Source organism: Balaenoptera musculus, chromosome 1 (genome assembly GCF_009873245.2).
Source record: "Balaenoptera musculus isolate JJ_BM4_2016_0621 chromosome 1, mBalMus1.pri.v3, whole genome shotgun sequence".
Classification (NCBI taxonomy): domain Eukaryota; kingdom Metazoa; phylum Chordata; class Mammalia; order Artiodactyla; family Balaenopteridae; genus Balaenoptera; species Balaenoptera musculus.
In genome coordinates, this window is record NC_045785.1 from 145,338,532 (window position 1) to 145,357,278 (window position 18,747).

At 36.7% G+C, this 18,747-nt stretch overlaps 1 protein-coding gene across 2 annotated transcripts in view; it reads left to right on the forward strand.

Annotated features, from left to right (window-relative positions):
* The window catches only part of INTS7 (integrator complex subunit 7), an 88,855-nt gene that overhangs the window by 37,246 nt on the left and 32,862 nt on the right, over positions 1 to 18,747 (forward strand). For both annotated transcript variants that reach the window (XM_036824634.1, XM_036824644.1), the window contains 6 exons: positions 1,926 to 2,043; positions 4,200 to 4,334; positions 7,758 to 7,855; positions 10,578 to 10,817; positions 12,685 to 12,822; positions 13,930 to 14,136. In XM_036824634.1, coding sequence (XP_036680529.1) covers positions 1,926 to 2,043; positions 4,200 to 4,334; positions 7,758 to 7,855; positions 10,578 to 10,817; positions 12,685 to 12,822; positions 13,930 to 14,136 — 936 coding nt within the window. The remainder of the gene's footprint in view (positions 1 to 1,925; positions 2,044 to 4,199; positions 4,335 to 7,757; positions 7,856 to 10,577; positions 10,818 to 12,684; positions 12,823 to 13,929; positions 14,137 to 18,747) is intronic.

Sequence of the window (18,747 nt, forward strand, 5' to 3'; positions counted from 1 at the left end):
ATATATATATATATATAAAATATTTTTATATTTATTGCCAATTATCCGTCAATGAAATTTACACCCTTTTACCTTTCTATCAGCAGTGTGTGAGTGCCTATTTCCCCCATGCTGTTTTCAGTGTTACGTATTACTAAACTTTAATCTTGGCCAATCAGATTGGTGAAAGCAACTCATTTTAATTTAAATTTTTCAAATTATGAGTGAGGTTTAACATCTTATATTTTAAAAACATTTATATAAATTCTGTGAACTACTGATTTTTCTTTTGGGCTGCTTGCCTATTTATTACTAAGAACTTTTTATATATTAAGGTTATTGGACCTTTGTTGATCTTACAAGATACAAATTTTTTTCCCCAATTTTGGCACTTATCTTTTTAGTTTTTCTTTTCCCATGTTAAATCTTAGTACTTTCTACAGTTTTGTTTTTTATTTGCCATAAAAAGGAAGCAAGAATCAAGTTTTATTTTGTCCAGATGACTGGCCAGTTGCCCTTGAACTGTGTATTGAATAGTCTCTGATTTGAAATGCCATTATCATATATTAAATTCTGTGTGTATCTGAACCTATTTCTGGGACCAGTTCTCTTTTGATTTCTGTCCACAAGTAGGAAAAACTTATTTTATTCCTATAGATTACATTTTAATATTTGGTAAGGCTTGTTTTGTTTGTCATTATACTTTGTCAGAATTTTCTGCATATTTTCTGATTTGTAAACAGGTTATCTAAGTTCTCCCCTCCCCCCAAGATTCTGTTGATATTTTTATCAGGGTCATATTAAATTTATCGTTTAACCCTTTCTGAAATTTTATTTTATTTTATTGAAGAATGTTTTATTTCTTTTTTCTTTTCATTTCTTATTTTTTTGGCCATGCCGTGCGGCCTGCGGATCTTAGTTCCCCAACCAGGGATCAGTCCCACGCCCCCTGCAGTGGAAGCGCGGAATCTTAACCACTGGACCGCCAGGGAAGTCCCTGAAATTTTATTTTTAATTGTTTCCCTAGTCTTTCAATTTTGCTCATTTTCTGAAACTTTGTCTTTGTGAGAGAATGGGAGTTAGTTTAATTTAACAGGACAGTTATTTGACCATTTACATTACATGCAATAATGTTATAGAGTCCTAAGAGTAACTATACAGGATGAGCCAAGACTCACTGTACTAGGAGCACATATTCAAGGTTAACTGCTGTGAAAGAAAAACTAGCATCTTGGTTTTGGTAATACTTCAGATCACCTTAGTCAAGAGTAGAGTAAACGACCTGAAATGGAGGAGGATAGATAGATAGCTCACTCACTTATTAGCTAGATAGAATGCTACACTCTCTACTATTTAAAAAAAAAAAAAAATATATATATATATATATATATACACACACACATATATACATATGAACTAATATCTGTCAGGTAAGCAAAATATATTGGAGGTTCTGCTTGTGAGGACTAAATAGTACATAATTCATAGTGATCTTAATAAAAAGTCATTCATTATGACTTTTTTTTAATTTTATTTTTTAGAACAGGTATAGATCTACAGAAAAATGGAGACTATAGTACAGAGGACTCCCACATACCCACATCCAGTTTCCCCAATTATTGATATTTTACATGAGTATGGTATATTTGTTACACTCAGTGAACCAATATTGGTACATTATTGTTATTAACCAAAGCTCATACTCTGTTCTGATTTCTTTAGTTTTTACCCAGTGTCTTTTTTTTGTTCCAGATCCCATGTAGGATACAACATTATATTTAGCTAATGTGTCTCCTTAGGTTCCTCTTGGCTGTGGCAGTTTGAAGTTTTTTATCACGGAGAAAAAGATATAATTTTTCTAAAAGCTAGAAAATTTAAAACGAGTAGACAATTTTAAGGTATACTGATGTTTTAACTTCTGTATTCCTTTCTCTTCTGCATTTCAGGCACTCTGTGAATGTGCCCTCCAGACTCCTTATGACAGCTTGAAACTTGGGATGTTGTCTGTTCTTTCCACGCTGTCAGGGACCATCGCCGTCAAGCATTACTTCAGCATAGCTTCAGGTAAAGAGAAGAAAGGAGATAATATATGGATAACATGCTAATCCTTTATTCATGTTGATATTTCAAGTCGTTTCCTCTGTAAAGCTTCAAATCAGGAAAGGTTTCAATTTCATATGGTTATATGTTAGGAATTTCTTTGAAAATGATTTCTTAACTAATTCCTAAGATAATAAAATCTTGCATCTTTGATCTTAACTCAAGGCTATAGTTTTTCTCGATTTGCCCTTTTTTGCATTATATGTGGATGAAACAATATTTTTGAGGGTGCTTAAAATAGCTGGTTTGCTTTTGTATGTCTCTGACTTAAAATGCCCTTTGGATTTAAGTGTATTTCAAAGGCCAAGCGGTGGTGAATTTTAAAAGCAAATGTCATATGCTTCCTTTTAGGCGTATGTTATCCTTCTGGAAAATGATTAAAATAAAACTTTACCCCAGTTCAATAATGCTTTCCTAGTTGCCTGTTTAAGATGATTTAACTCCAAAATGCCTTTGTTAATGCCCTGTGAGGAGCTTGCTTACATAACAGACTTAAGGCTAAAGTTTTTTGTTGTTTTATACTCTTTGGAATGATGCACAAGAAACATGACATTAGGTGGATGAGGAAGACTTTTCTCTTACTAACTTTCTACCTTTTTCTGCTATTGGTTGAACCTTTTGAACCCTGTGCATTTATCTTAGTAAGTTGTTTCTAAGTAAAAAAAATTGAAAATAATAATTTTATTCCTAAAACAATTGACATAGAAAAATGCTCACAAATATTATATTTTAAAGGTAGAAATTGGAAGTATCTACTTATCCTGATTATATATGAATTTTTAAATTGTATTGGTGTGCATGGGGGAAAAAGATTTTTTAAAGTATTCCCGAAAGTTAATAATAAGGTCATGCTGGTTTGTGGGTTTGGGGATGATTTTTGTTTTTTTCTTTGGGTTTTTCTGGGTTTTTTCCCCAAGTTTTCTTTAATATCTTGATGAGAAAAAAAAAAGGAAAAAAGTAAGTTCCAAGACATGTTTGTAAATTTACAGATGAGTCTGCATTGTCCATATCACGTGGGCAAGAAAAAGAATGGAGGAAATGACAATATCCATGGTTTTGTAAAGAGAACTCATAGGTTCATCTTTCAAATGTTTTGCCTATTTAAAAAGCACTGAGGTTTTACCTAAGCTAGTACTTTTATGTCAAGCTGGAAATCAGTAAGGTGACCGTATGTCCCACACTGCCTGAGATAGTCTTGGTTTATACCTGTTGTTATTTATAATAGTGTCCTTTTCAAACCTCAAAAAATATGATCGCCGTTGGTGTAAAAGATTGCAGTTGATAGGAACCATGGAAAAATAAGCAGGGGAAAGGAAGACAGGAATGAGAGACCCCGCTGAGAAGTTGAATGAGCTATAATCTCCTGATTCTTCCTGAAGCTCACTCACTTATAACTGAGAGCTTCTCTACTATAAATAAAAACATGCACAACATAAACCTTATGTTACAGAATTTCAGGTGTGACTTTTAAAAGTTACTGCAACTATAGGATAGAACTTAATATATAAAGCACAAGGCCAGTGCATAACTAACAGGTTTTATGACCTCCATGGCAAGATGCTTAAAATCTTTAGGCTTCAATTTCTTCTGTAAAAGTAGGTTGTTGAATCAGATGATCCCCAGGTCCTTTCTAGCTCTAAAATAATAAATTCCTATATAAACCTTTTGCAGTATAACTATGTGCCAGCAATTGAAGTGGGAACAGCAAACTTAAAACTTTTGTTTCTCTCCTCTCTTGAATGTAAGGTTTTATTTGACAAGAAGCCTTGTAATGACTCCATTTTAATGAGAGACTATTTGAATGCCCAAGATACAATCTATAGTTGTTTTGGCTTTTGCTGTATTCTTTAGTCAGTTTTTATTAATATTTTTGTGGGAAAGTATATTGATTTTAGATTTTAATCATTACAAAACTATTAGCATATACTTATTCTAGGTACCTTGACAGGAGAAAAAGAAATGGTGATGTATATTGATCATGGGGTAGAGGTAGAAAATTTTGTTGAAATTTATTGTTAGAGATTTTCTCTTGAAAATGATAAAAATGAACTGCTTAAAATGAACTGCTTTTGAACTATATAAATGAATTAAATCTGTACTACTTTTCTCTTCTTGTTTAGGAAATGTGGGTTCTTCCCCTAGATCCTCTGATTTAGTCAAATTAGCCCAAGAGTGCTGTTACCATAATAATAGGGGCATTGCAGCTCATGGAGTGAGAGTCCTAACTAATATTACTGTCTCCTGTCAAGAAAAAGGTAAGTTTGATCAAGACTGATACTATGTATAAACTTTTAGATTGGAGTTTGACCAGAATCCTGTGTGTATTTGGTTTTTTAATCCCTTATTATTATTAGCCTGTGTGCTTTTATCTATTGGTTGCCTCCTCCTGAATGTTCTTAGGGCAGATTTTCTCAAGACTGCGTAATCCTTTGGGGGAAAAAAATAGAGTGGGGCTTCCCTAGTGGCACAGTGGTTGAGAATCCGCCTGCCAGTGCAGGGGACACGGGTTCGAGCCCTCGTCCGGGAAGATCCCACATGACGCGGAGCAACTAAGCCGTGAGCCACAACTACTGAGCCTGTGCTCTAGAGCCCGCAAGCCACAACTACTGAGCCCACTTGTCTAGAGTCCGTGCTCCACAACAAGAGAAGCCACCTCAGTGAGAAGCCTGCGCACCACAACGAAGAGTAGCCCCCGCTCACCGCAATTAGAGAGCCCATGCACAACAACGAAGACCCAACACAGCCAAAAATAAATAAATAAAATAAATAAATTTATTTTTAAAAAAAATGAGGACTTTAGGATTAGGATTGCAGAATTGAAAGGTTTTATGGAGCATTGCCCATTTCCTCCCATTGCTTACCTTTGCTTATAACTATCCAGTGGTATCAGTTTGTTCACCTGTAAAAAAAAAACCTAGAAAATTTAGGGAAAAAAAAAACATATGAAGTTATTGAGTGGCTTAAATAACAAACAGTTTCACCTAGGGGCAAATGAATTAACAGAGCAATACAAATTAAATTTTCATGGAGTTTGTCTCTAGGTATCTATAGCATTAAATGATTTGCCCAATCAAGAAGGACACGCATAGAAAATGATCCATATATTTTATTGTATTCCTAACGTCTTTTGACCTAAACACTTAAAGAAGTTCATGCTGGTGTTCAAAAACAGGAAGTGCATTTTGGATGTTTCATCTGTTTCAGTGCTTATTTTGATCTTTGTTAAGGATCAGCAGTCCCTCTTATCCCCACTAGGCTTCAGCACTGCTTGTTACTAGTGCCTTTGTTTTCCTAGCAACCTGACCTTCACTAGACATTGTTTGCCAAGCCCCTACACTAACTCAGGAGACATTTCTTTAAGTTGTATGTTGATTCTGATTTGAATAACTAATCTTGTTTTATTTTTCCATAGTAATAAGTATTTTCTACCATTTAACACAGCAAATTGCTGTATGTCCTCAAAGCTGACATATTCGTTTATTTACTTATTCATTCATTCATTTATTTTTGGCTGCGTTGGGTCTTCATTGCTGTGCGCAAGCTTTCTGTAGTTGCAGCGAGCAGGGGCTACTCGTCATTGTGGTGCTCGGGCTTCTCATTGCAGTGGCTTCTCTTGTTGTGGAGCACGGGCTCTAGGTGTGCAGGCTTCAGTAGTTGTGGCATGCAAGCTCAGTAGTTGTGGCTCATGGGCTCTGAGCACAGGCTCAGTAGTTGTGGCGCACAGGCTTAGTTGCTCTGTGGCATGTGGGATCTTCTCAGACCAGGGCTCAAACCTGTGTCCCTGCATTGGCAGGCAGATTCTTAACCACTGCATCACCAGGGACGTCCCAAAGCTGACATACATTAACCTAAATGTGGTTAAGTAATTTATTCAGAACTTTCTAGAAACTTTAGAGAAATTTTAGCCCAAAGGTAGTGAAAAGATGGTATAGTACTGCTATTACATGAGACATCTAAAGGGTTCATTTCTTTATGATCTGACTTAAAACATTTATAAGATTAAGTGGGGTCTTGATTATTTCCTAAAAGTAGTTCCACTTTCGTGAGAAAGTTGCATCTTAGGTGAAAATGGACCTGCATAATTTATGTCTTGTTTGGAAGATTGACACATGCTACATGGTTTGCTAGTTTTTTCCTTAGCTAAGCTGGTGACACTGTTTCAGTTAGGCTTTATTTATACCTTTGTGGCTTTAGATCTTGGTTTAATGTATGTGTGTGTATTTTTAGTTTCAGGTGTACAGCATAATGATTCAATATTTGTATGTATTGTGAAATGATCACCACAATAAATCTAGTTAACATTCGTCACCATACATTGTCATTGTAAAGTTTTTTTTTCTTGTGATGAGAACTTTTAGGATCTACTCTCCTGACAACTTTCAAATATGCAGTACAGTATTACTGACTATAGTCACCATGCTTTACATTAGATTCCCATAACTTACTCATTTTATAACTGGAAGTCTGCACCTTTCCAACCCCTTCATCCATTTTGCCCCCCCCTCAGCTTCCTCCCCCCCACCTCTGGCAACCACCAGTCTGTTCTCTGTATCTATGAGCTTGGTGTTTGTTTGTATGTTCTAGATTCCACATTTAAGTGAGATCATACAGTATTTGTTTTTCTGTGTCTAACTTATTTCACTTAGCATAATGCCCTCAAGGTCCATCCATTGTCACAAATGACAGGATTTCCTTCTTTTATAAAAAATACCTAAATAATATTCCATCGTGTGTGTGTGTGTATGTGTGTATGTGTGTATGTATATATATATATATGTATATATATATATATATATACATACACACATACATACCACATTTTCTTTATTCATACATCAGTGGACATTTAGGTGGTTTCTGTATCTTGGCTAGTGTAAATAATGCTGCAATAAACATGGGAGTACACATATCTTTTTGAGTTAATGTTTTTGTCTTCAGATGCATACTCAAAAGTGGAATTGCTGGATCATATAATAGTTCTATTTTTAATTTTTTGAGGAACCTTCATACTGTTTTCCGTTGCGGCTGCACCAATTTATATTCCCACCAACAGTGCACAAGGGTTTCCTTTTGTTTACATCCTTGCCAACACTTTTTATTTCCTATCTTTTTTATAATAACCATTCTAAAAGGTGTGAGGTGATCCTTCATTGTGATTTTGATTTGCATTTCCCTAATAATTAGTGATGTTGAGCATCTTTTCCTGTACCTGTTGCCTATCTGTATGTCGTCTTTGGAAAGAAGTCTATTCAGATTCTCTGCCCATTTTTTAATCAGATTGAGTTTTTGTGCTGTTGAGTTGTATGAATTCTTAATATATTTTAAATATTAACAACCCCTTATCAGATATATGATTTGCAAATATTTTCTCCCATTCAGCAGCTTGCCTTTTCATTTTGTTAATGGTTTTCTTCGCTGTGCAGAAGCTTTTCGGCTTGATATAATGTATATATTTTTATAATCTTCAATAAAGTAGTGGAAATATACAAGTCTAAAGATAGCCTTTGCATTTTAGAAGTAATGCCACATGTACTTTTTCAGGAAGGTTAGCTTTATGCATTGAAGTATTTCCTATATTTTAGACTCCTTAATGTTTTCTTCTTCTAAGTGTGTGTGTGTGTGTGTGCATTTAATCTTCTCTACTTGATCGCTAAAAAAAATTAGTGTTTTTCCTGTAGACCTTTTGGCACTGGAACAAGATGCTGTCTTTGGCCTGGAATCCCTTCTGGTACTTTGTAGTGAAGATGATAGCCCAGGTGCTCAAGCCACTTTAAAGGTGAAAACATCGGTTATTTTAATATAATGCCTGTCTTCATTGCCTAAAGTGTGGATCGGCAATCTCTTTGTAAAAGTTCAGATAGTAAATATTTTAAGTTTTGCAGGCAATGCACTCTTTGTCACAACTGCTCAGTTCTACTATTGTAGAAAAAAAGTAGCCATGGACAATGTGTTTTTTTTTTAAAAAAAAAAAAGGAAGGGTGATGGTGTGGCTGTGTTCCAGTAAAATTTTATTTACAAAAACAGGCAGGATTTGGCCCAAGTGCAAGAGTTTGTCAACTCCTGGCTTAAACAAATATTTGCCCTTGATCTTCACTTTCAAAACTAGCATTTTGACTGTTGTTATTCCAAAATATAGGCGAGGTAAAAATTTGAGCTTTGGCCTATTTTGCCGTCAGTTGAAAGTGTTTATTAAGTTGTAATAGATACATATGATGGTCCTAGATAATGTAAAGTTAAATAGACAGAGCTCCTGCACCTTTGGAAGTTTATAATCTAAGGTAACACTGATAAGATCACAAAGAACTGATGAAATTACTGCAGTCAAACTCATAAATGTGTAAGTGTGTATTAATTTCTAGAGTATAGAAGCCCTAGTTTTAAGGGCTTTTCACCTTCACTTAATTATAGAATCATTTTAGAGATAGTTAAAAATTTTTTTAATGAGACTGGTATTGGATTGAAACATAAAATATAATTTTTGATGGTACAAAATAATTAAGAAAAGTCGAATTAATAGAAGTAAAAGGCTATTAAGTAGACATTGGAGAATGTAAGAACTATAGCTTGTCTAAGGTATGGCTTGAGGGAAGTCATGACTTATTTTAGCATGTTAAGAAAAGGTATGTTGTGGTCATGATGATGTACTGTAAAGATACTAGTACCATTAAATAAAAGCTGATAATCAAGGGGTGGTGAAGGAAGTAGGCAACATGTGATTGGCAAGTCCACAGAATCCCTTTGGAACCGCAATACATTTACTTAAAAAGTTTAAAAAGAAAGAAAGCAAACCAAAACCTTTGCCACCAATCGTAGGTGTCAATAAAACACTGGACTCAGCACAGTGGGATGTACATGGGTGGTCAAGAAAAGTCCCTTTGTTAGAGGAGCTCTCCATAAGAGGATACTGATATTTATATAAGCGGTTGTAGGAGCTCCAGTGGCGCAATCGGTTAGCGCGTGGTACTTATATATAAGCGGTTGTAATACCAATCAGAATGTCGCAAGTTCTCTGGTAGTATAAACAAAAGTGCAATTCTAATTGAGAGGGCAGAGTGGGGGGTGATTAATTTCAACTAAGGATATTAGGGAAGACTTGAACAAGTAGATGTCATATGAATTAAGCCTTGAAAGATAGGGTAGAATTTCAGTATTGAGGAAGGATCATTTGAACCTGAGGGACCACTGTTATGAAAGACAGGAAAGCAGAAATGTACCTGTTGTGTTGGAAGAATGATAAGTAGCCCACTGTGGCTGGTTGATGTAAAGGGAGATTAGAAAGTAGTTTGTCGCTCGATCATGGGGGATATCAAATGTCAGGCTGAGGAACTTTTGCTTGATTCTGTAGGTAATGAGATCTTAAAATTTTGAAGTAGTGACCATGCTCTAACTTTTGTTATAGCTATTATTGTTATTTAAATATGTCTATTATGTACCAAACTTTGTTGAAGGCTTGTATATACATCTTTCACTGTTTACAATAACCTTAACTAGTGAAATTTGTATTCCTCTTGTAGTCATGAGGAAATTAAGTCTCAGAGAGATAAAATAACTTGTTCACAGACACTTAGTCAGTCAAGGGCAAGCTGACCTTAAACTCTGGGTCTGTCAGACCCTAAAGACATGATTATTCTTCCTAACACACTGAAAGCTACATGGTTGTAGCGTGAAGGATGGATTAATGGGCCCATCTTTTCAAGAGATTGGAATTAGGGAGACATTTATGTTGTAGTAGAGAGAATGAAAGGGAGCTAAATAGATGGATATTAGAGACTTGACAAAAGTAGAAATGACTAGGTTTAGCAACCTGTTGGCTGTGTTAGTTAGAGGACTTCTGGGTTTCTAGTTTTGATGGCTGGGATATTAGGGCTGTGATTAACTGGCCTGAATAGAAGCTCTGAGACCAACTGATATTTAGATTTCTGTTGAGAAATAAGAGAAAATTAGAAGCCTCCTCCCCACTTCAGTGTGCTGAAGTCACCTAGGGCACCTTTTTTAAACTGCAAACTTTCAGTAACCCGAACACCAGAAAAAAAAAAAAAAAGGTTAATTCATTAAGTTTGGGATGGATAGGGCCCAAGAATCTGTATTTTAATTAGCATCCTAGGAGATGCCGTTATGGGTAAGTTTACAAACCACACTTTAGAAGCAGTTCTTGAAAAGTAATGAAAGTGCAGTAATATGACAGTCAGTTTGGCATTTATTTGGCCTTTTCAGCATTATTCCTTATGATGTTCATCTCAAGTCTTAGACTGAATAGTCTTAGATTAAAATGAGTGTTTAATGTACCATCCTGTCTTATTATTTTAGTTTTAAACATGGCACACTTGCAGATCTTAATATGGGATTCAATGTCATGTGTTTCTTATGAAGAAAAATGTCATGCCTACAAAAAACCCTTTTCCTTGATTTTTCCTAGTAACTTGTAGAGAGTTACTTTCTTTAAAGCTTCACTTCATACCTTCAGAATGTAACTGGTCCATTTTCTATTCAATATGCAGATCGCTCTGAATTGTATGGTGAAGTTGGCCAAGGGTAGGCCCCATCTCAGCCAGTCTGTAGTTGAGACCTTGTTGACTCAGTTGCACAGTGCTCAGGACGCTTCCCGGATCCTGATGTGCCACTGCCTGGCCGCCATTGCCATGCAGCTGCCTGTGTTGGGCGATGGAATGCTCGGTGACCTCATGGAGCTCTACAAGGTGATCGGACGGTCAGCCACAGACAAGCAACAAGAACTTCTGGTAAGGAGCCACTTTTTGAACCTGCTGTGGACGAATAGGATCTGGTCCAGTGGGAATTACTTTCAGAATTCCACAGGTTAAAGTAATCGGCTAAGACCAAGAGCATGCTGAAGTCAAAATAGGGTTGGGACCTGGGGCTTTTTACCATTTCCGCTTTTGGTATAGAAAGCCCTATTTTGTTCACATGTAAAACTGCTTTCTTCCTAAGCCCTGTCAAATCAGCTTAGTGTAGCCAAAGCCTTCAATCTGATATTTTTGTTTTATTACAAAGGACAAAAGGAAAATGAAGGTTTTTTTCTTTTTTATACAAAGCAAATAAATGGTGAACCAAACCGTGTATTGTACTTCCAAAAATGTAAGTTAAAGACCTAGTGATATCAATGACCATAAGTTAACCCAATTCCTCTTTGCCAATCCAGGACCTCTTTAGCTGTTTAGGATCCAGTTTAGGTTTCAGTACAGTCCTGGGGTTGGAAAAGGTACATGCTTAGAAAAAACAAGAAGGTGTGCAAGCTGTATAATAATGTTTAGTTGAAAGTTCTCCAGGGCTGAGAGTAGACTACGTTCTAAATATGCATAAATTATATGTAAGCTTTAAAGTAGCCACTCCATATTGTTTGTGGTCATCTGACTTTATGGCTTGGGAAAAAACTTAGTGAAATTACTTACTCAAGCCCATTTTATGTTTAATCCTGCAGGGGGCATTGTGTAAAAGACTGCCCCCATTTCATCATTTGCTATCGGGAAAGGTCACCCAGATGACTAAGTGGCCGTCAGTGGTCGTGGGACTCAGGCAGTTATCACAGTCTGTATGGGTCCTTGTATGTATCAGCTTTGGAATACTGAGAAGCAGTTAGCCAAGTTTATTTTTCATTGAAGCAGCATTTTCAATTAATGTTTTTTATTGCTTTTTTCTTAGTACGACTTTAAAGCAACTTTAAATTATGAAAGATAATATTCAAAAACACATAAGGAACAATATGATGAAAGCTTTTATTATTTATTTATTTATTTATTTTTTACCTGCGTTGGGTCTTCGTTTCTGTGCGAGGGCTTTCTCTAGTTGCGGCGAGCGGGGGCCACTCTTCATCGCGGTGCGCGGGCCTCTCACTATCGCGGCGTCTCTTGTTGCGGAGCACAGGCTCCAGTCACGCCGGCTCAGTAGTTGTGGCTCACGGGCCTAGTTGCTCCGCGGCATGTGGGATCTTCCCAGACCAGGGCTTGAACCCGTGTCCCCTGCATTGGCAGGCAGATTCTCAACCACTGCGCCATCAGGGAAGCCCATGATGAAAGCTTTTGCATCCATCACCTAGGTTAAGAAAAAAGTGTTACTAGTACACTTGACTTGTACTCTGCTGTGTACCTCTCTGTTAGTGTCGTCTTCCTTCCTATCAGGATAGGTAACCAGTCTCCCGAATTTGGTGTTTGTCATTCACATGCATGTTGTTATATATTTACTACCTTAGTATATATCCTAAGTGATATGCAATATTTTTGGCATATTTTTAACTTTGTGTTCTCATACTGCATATAATCTTTTGCATTTTGCCTATTTTTGCCTGTTTTGTGTGAATCGTCTATACTGATAAGTGTATTTCTAGTTTATCCACTTCACTGCTCTATAGTATTTCATTGTGTGATTATATCATAGTTTATCTATATGGGCATTGTTTCTAATTATTTGCTGTTACACACAATGCTCTGAGCAAAGGAATAAAGTGGAAATTTTATAAATGTCAAAGGAAGACAAATTTTGTTCTTTTTTGATAGGCTCTAATTAGTTTTTCACCCTTTTGGGTAAAGTTATCTTTGACATTGCATAGAGTTAATGATTTTCTTGACTTTCTTACTTCTTGCTCGATGTTAGGTGAGCTTGGCCACTGTGATTTTTGTAGCCAGTCAGAAAGCACTGTCTGCTGAAGTAAAGGCAGTAATTAAGCAGCAGCTTGAAAGCGTCTCCAATGGATGGACTGTATACCGAATTGCCAGACAGGCATCCCGAATGGTATGTATTATCCTTCTGTGTGAACTGGGTTGGTGAAAATGGCAGATTACCAACCTTAGGTTGTGTGATTGTTACTCCTAGTCCAAACTAAAGATGAAGGTAGAAGTACTTTTTAGTCATGGGATTAAAAGATGATGAAGGAAAGGACCTAATTTTTAACATATACACGGAGAATGGTATATGTGTTGTTATGGGGAAGTTCCATGGGAATCCCAAAAATATGAGCTCTTTCTGGCTGTAGGTGGTTAGCAGCGCTTTCATTTTGTCCTCTGCTCCCGTAAGCACAGCTCCCTCCCACCCACGTTTATATTCTCCCCTTTCAGTACACCGTGTAGTTAGTTCTTCCCTTTCCCTCTCCAACTTTATCATTCTTATGTGGAAACGGGAAAGTTTTAGTATTCTGTTCCCTCTCAACCATATGGAAAGCCTAACGATTTTTATTAATTTTGTTTGAGAGGAAATATAGAGCTTGGATAGTATAGAAATTCTTTGGGGATAAGTCCAGAGAACAAAATTTGAGAAGCATTATTCTAGGTGATTGAAGCACATGTTCACATTTTACAGTGTTTCTCAAATGGGAGAAGAAGCACTCCTGACAGGATATTTCTTTATTATACCCAACTGTGCCAAGCATCCACGCACTGCAGGACAGTGAGCCTCCCTCGCCCCCAGGCATTAAAGGGCATTCACATCCTCCCACAACTCCCCTTCCCTCAGTCATTTCCAGAGGGCGCAGCGCTCCTCTTGGTAATCGCTGGATGGAACTTAACTGGAGTTTTCCCCACCCCACTAAATAGCCCGTACAAAATGACATACAATAAGTATTTATACTTTCTATATTTTGAACTAAAATTCTAGACATGGGTTATAGTTACTTCCATTCATTTTCTCTTTGGAACTGTTTTGGTAGAGAACTTCAGTCATTATGTTACATAAAAGCAGCTCAGCATGTTTTCTCTGAAGAAATACTTAGACTGAGTCTCACAGAGTTATAATGTGAGGAGTGACTGTTAAAACTTATCCAAGGTTTGGGTTTCTCTTTTAGCTGCTACATCAACTAATTCAAGTGTAAGAACCTCATTATCCTCCCCCGCTTTTTTTTCTTAGGGTAATCACGACATGGCCAGAGAGCTTTATCAGAGTTTGCTGACTCAGGTTGCCTCAGAACATTTCTACTTCTGGCTGAATAGTTTGAAGGAGTTCTCACATGCAGAGCAGTGTCTCACTGGGTTGCAAGAGGAGAATTATAGTTCAGCACTTTCTTGCATTGCTGAGTCTTTAAAATTCTACCACAAAGGGATTGCTTCCTTAACAGTAAGTCCTCTTAATTCTCCTTTGGTGATGATGACTTGTGTGATGATGGTCTCCCTTTTCTTTTGGGGCTTATCCTCTTTTAACCTTGAAAAATCTGCTGATATATATGTATTTGGCAGTATTAAAGTAATAAATAGGACATGGAAGTAGATCATTAACCCCTCCCCCACTTTTTAACATTCATAGATTGGTGAACATTTATCATTTTGTTTTTATCAAGTATCAGGTACACACATGAAGAGGATTGCTGAATCCATGCAGGAAGGATAAAGTGGAGATAGGATCCTCCCTTTCCAGACTCCTGTTAGTAAGACCCCAGCCTGGGTCACTGCTACCGTCAAACATAAACCCTCCACCCTATCTCATACCTGGCAACTACTCACTAAGAAACTAGAGTTTCTTGCTTTGTAAATAAAGAAGAAATTATGAGGGATGCTAGTATCTCACCTTTTATCCCACTGTGATATCCTCCTATTCCAAATTAACAGTCAGCCAGCTACTATTTCCATTTTTTTTTTTTTTTTGCCAAGAAAGAAAGGGTGTGGCAGAGAGAGCAGATCCTTAACATTTCCTTGAAACTAGTTATATTCCTAAGTAAGAACCTGTTCCCTAAAATGTGCATTTTCTGTATTAATGCGAGGACTTTTTCCCCTTAAGAGTAAAGAGTTTATGTAATCAGCATTAAACATGTTTAAAGTATTGTCACATGACTTTAAAAATTGTATATATTTAGATGGGGCCATAAAACTTTTGCTACCTGTTTTATATTTATCACATAATCTAAAATATTTTTAATGGTGGGCCATGCAAAGAGAAATGTTTCAAAGTAGAACAAAGAATAAACAGATGTCACAAAAGAGACAGACTATTCAGATTACTGTGGGTACATATCTTTTGAAGAATGATTTATTGATTAACTGCTGTTTTAAAACAGGAATATAGGAATGGCTGCCCTCCATTTGAAGGGGTAGCATTGACTGCTGTGATTCTCTCCTCTTGATTATCCTAGGAAAAGATTGCTGTTGCCTATATTAGGCTAATAAATACCTCAGAAAATGAAAAAGTACAGTTATTGCCTCCAACCAGTAGGGTAATTTCATTTTCTAGTTGATGTGGAACAGAAAATTGTTAATCATGCAGTACAGTAAATGGTAAGAAATGTGAAACAGGCTCACAAAACAGTGAGGCAGATAGAATTAATATTATGAAAAATCCCATTGAATATTTAATAGTCTTTTAATGATTTGTGTGGTATGTGTGTTTAATGAGGCTTGGCAGTAATTAAGGACTGAATTCTGATGTAGGAAGAAAGTACCCAGTTGACAGAAGGCCCTTGTCTTTGTCTCCGTTCTGCCATTAACACAGGCAAGGGCAGGTTATTGAGCCTCAAGTCATCTTTTGAAATGGAGTTCCTTTATTCAACAGACTGTAAGCACTTGCTATGTGCCAGACACTGCTTTGAGGATAAAAAGAAATCAGGAAATGATTCTCCGCTGGAGAATAGTCTGAAGGGGAAGGCAGTATGATCCGTACAATCGTTTGGAACTTCTCACATTTCTGATTGTACTATACTCTCAGGGTTTTGTTTTGTTTTAAGGTTTTTAGAAAATCTGTTCATTTGACAAGTATGGATTTGACGGTAGCTTTCTGTCTTTTGAACGAAGATGATTTGAGCATGAATTGCCCTTTTACTCTCTGGCACATGAATGTTCTAATTTGAGGTTGTCAGCTATGAGGATTATACTTTCTGCCTTCTTCAACCAAACTAAAGAGAAGTTACAAATTCTGTGCTTGTGGGGCGCTATGGCAATGTTGGGTGCCTAATTTCCCAATGGAGTGTTTAATGAGAGTTATCTTGCTTCTTAGAAATAAAAATTGTAAAAAGTGTTTGTATTAGTTTTCCATGCTGTGTAACAAATTACCACAAATTTAGTGGCTTAAAACAACACCCATTTATTATTTTACGGTTTCTGTGAGTCAGAAGTCCAGGCATGACTTAACTGGGTCCTCTGCTCATGTTGTCACAAAGTTACAATCAAGGTGTCAGCCAGGGCCAGTCTTGTCTGAGGCCTGGGCTCAGGGTCCTCTTCTAAATTCGTATAGTTTTTGGCAGGATTTATTTCCTCACAGCTGTAAGACTTGTGGAAGCTTCAGGGCATGCAGGAGAATCTCTTACCTTCAAGACCCTCTTTTAATGGACTCACCTGATGAGGAGAGATCTACCCAGAATAATCTCCCTTTTGATGAATATAAAGTCAGCTCATTAGGGACCTAAATTACATCCTCAAAATCTATTACCTTTGTCATATTCCATTAGATAGAAACAAGTTACAGGTTCTACCCATACTTTAAGGGAGATTATATAAGGTGTGGAGACTGGGGCGGGGGTGGGAGTGGAGGCATGAGTTAGAGGAACGATTTTAGCAATCTGCCTGCAATGGTGGGTTTTAAATTTATTTTTTATTTTATTAAATATTGAATAGGTATGATATCTACATATATATTATGTGGAGTATATAAAAATATCAAATATCCAAGTATACCTAGCACTCAGTTTAGGAAATGGGACATTACCATTTCCTTTAAAATTCACGTGTGCCCCTCCATGTTTGTATACCATTTCCTACCTCACAAAGGTAACCACCATCCTGAATCTGTTTTTTTTATAAGTTTGTTTGTTTGTTTATTTATTTTTTTGGCTGTGTTGGTCTCCATTGCAGCATGCAGCCTTCTCACTGCCGTGGCTTCTCTTGTTGTGGAGCACGGGCTCTAGGCGCACGGGCTCAGTAGTTGTGGCACGCGGGCTCAGTAGTCGTGGCGCACGGGCTTAGCTGCTCTGCAGCATGGGGAATCTTCCCGGACCAGGGATCGAACCCATGTCCCCTGCATTGGCAGGCGGACTCTTAACCACTAACCACTGCGCCACCAGGGAAGTCCCCATCCTGAACCTTGTATGTACCATTCCCTTGCCTTTCTTTACAATTTTAACATGCTTTTCTTTAACTCTTAAGGTATTGTTTTATGTTGCTTGTTTTTGAATTTTATATAAAAAGGAATCATGTATTTTTCTTTGACTTGCTTTGGTTATCTAAATTATATTCCTAAGATTCATCCATCTTGTTGCATAAAGCTTTAGGTCAGTTTCACTGCTGTATACCCATGTATTATATGATTATACATCAATTTATTTTCCCATTCTAATGTTGATGGAAATTTTGATTTTTCCAGTTTTTTGTTATTAAAACATTACTGCTGTGAACATTCTTGGACATATTTTGATGCACCTATGTAAAGGTTTCTCTAGCATACTGATTCTCAACTGGAGATGATTTTAGCTCCATTTGGCAATGTCTGGAGACATTTATGGTTATCACAACTCGCCAAAGTGTTACTGGCATTTAGTGGGTAAAGGCCAAAGATACTGCTGAACATCCAGCAATGCACAGGACGTCTCCCCGCAACAAAGAATTATTTGGTCCAAAATGTCACTAGTATACTGAGATTGAAAACCCTTTCTCTAGGGCGGTACTCAGTCAGAACTATGTATCTGCCCCCTGCTCCAATTTAGAAATGTGTGAGGGGTTTGTCCCAGTGATAGAGGGGTTGGAGGGACTGCTGTTGGCCTAATGGTCAGTGGCTGGAGATGCTTAATCTCCAGAAATGCTGAGGATACTCCTGCCCCTATTAAGAGATACTGATCTAAAATACTACCTTGGAGTGGAATTGCATAAGGTATATACATCTTCAGTTGACTAGCTAATACCAGGAGTTTTTCCATAGTGGTTTTACAAATTTACAATCCGTCCAGTAGTATAAGAGTTCCTGTTACTCTACATTTTCCCCCTCACTTGGTATGTTCTGGAAGTTATGATTGGAGTTTACCAAATTACTAATGCAATTAAACTTTATATATCTATATATTTGAGGTATGATTGATATATAACATTGTATTAGTTTCAGATGTGCAACACGACTCGATATTTGTATATATTGTGAAATCACTACAGTAAGTATGGTGACAGTTAACATCCGTCACATACGTAGTTACAAAATTTTTTTTCTTGTGAAGAGGACTTTTAAGATCTACTCTTTTAGCAGCTTTCAAATATTCAATATAGTATTTTTTTAATTTATTTTTTCTTCTAGTTTTATTGAGATATAATTGACATACAGCACTGTATAAATTTAAGGTGTACAACATAATGATTGACATACATACGTCATGAAATGATTACCATAATGGGGTTAGTGAACTTCCATCATCTCATATAAATACAACATTAAAGAAATAGAAAAAACAATTTTTTTTCTTGTGGTGAGAACTCAGGATTTTACTGTCTTAACAACTTTCATATATATCATACAGCAGTGTTAGTTATCTTTATTGTGTTGTATTTATATCCTTATATCGTTACATCCTTAGGACTTACTTATAACTGGAATTCTGTACCTTTTGACTACCTTCATTCAGTTCTCCCTCCCAACCCCCACCCAGCCTTCCACCTCTGGTAGCCACAAATTTGATCTATTCTTCTATGAATTTGTTTGTTCATTTGTTTATTTACATTTAATGACCTATGAAATTCAGTTCCTAATGCGTAGCATACTGAT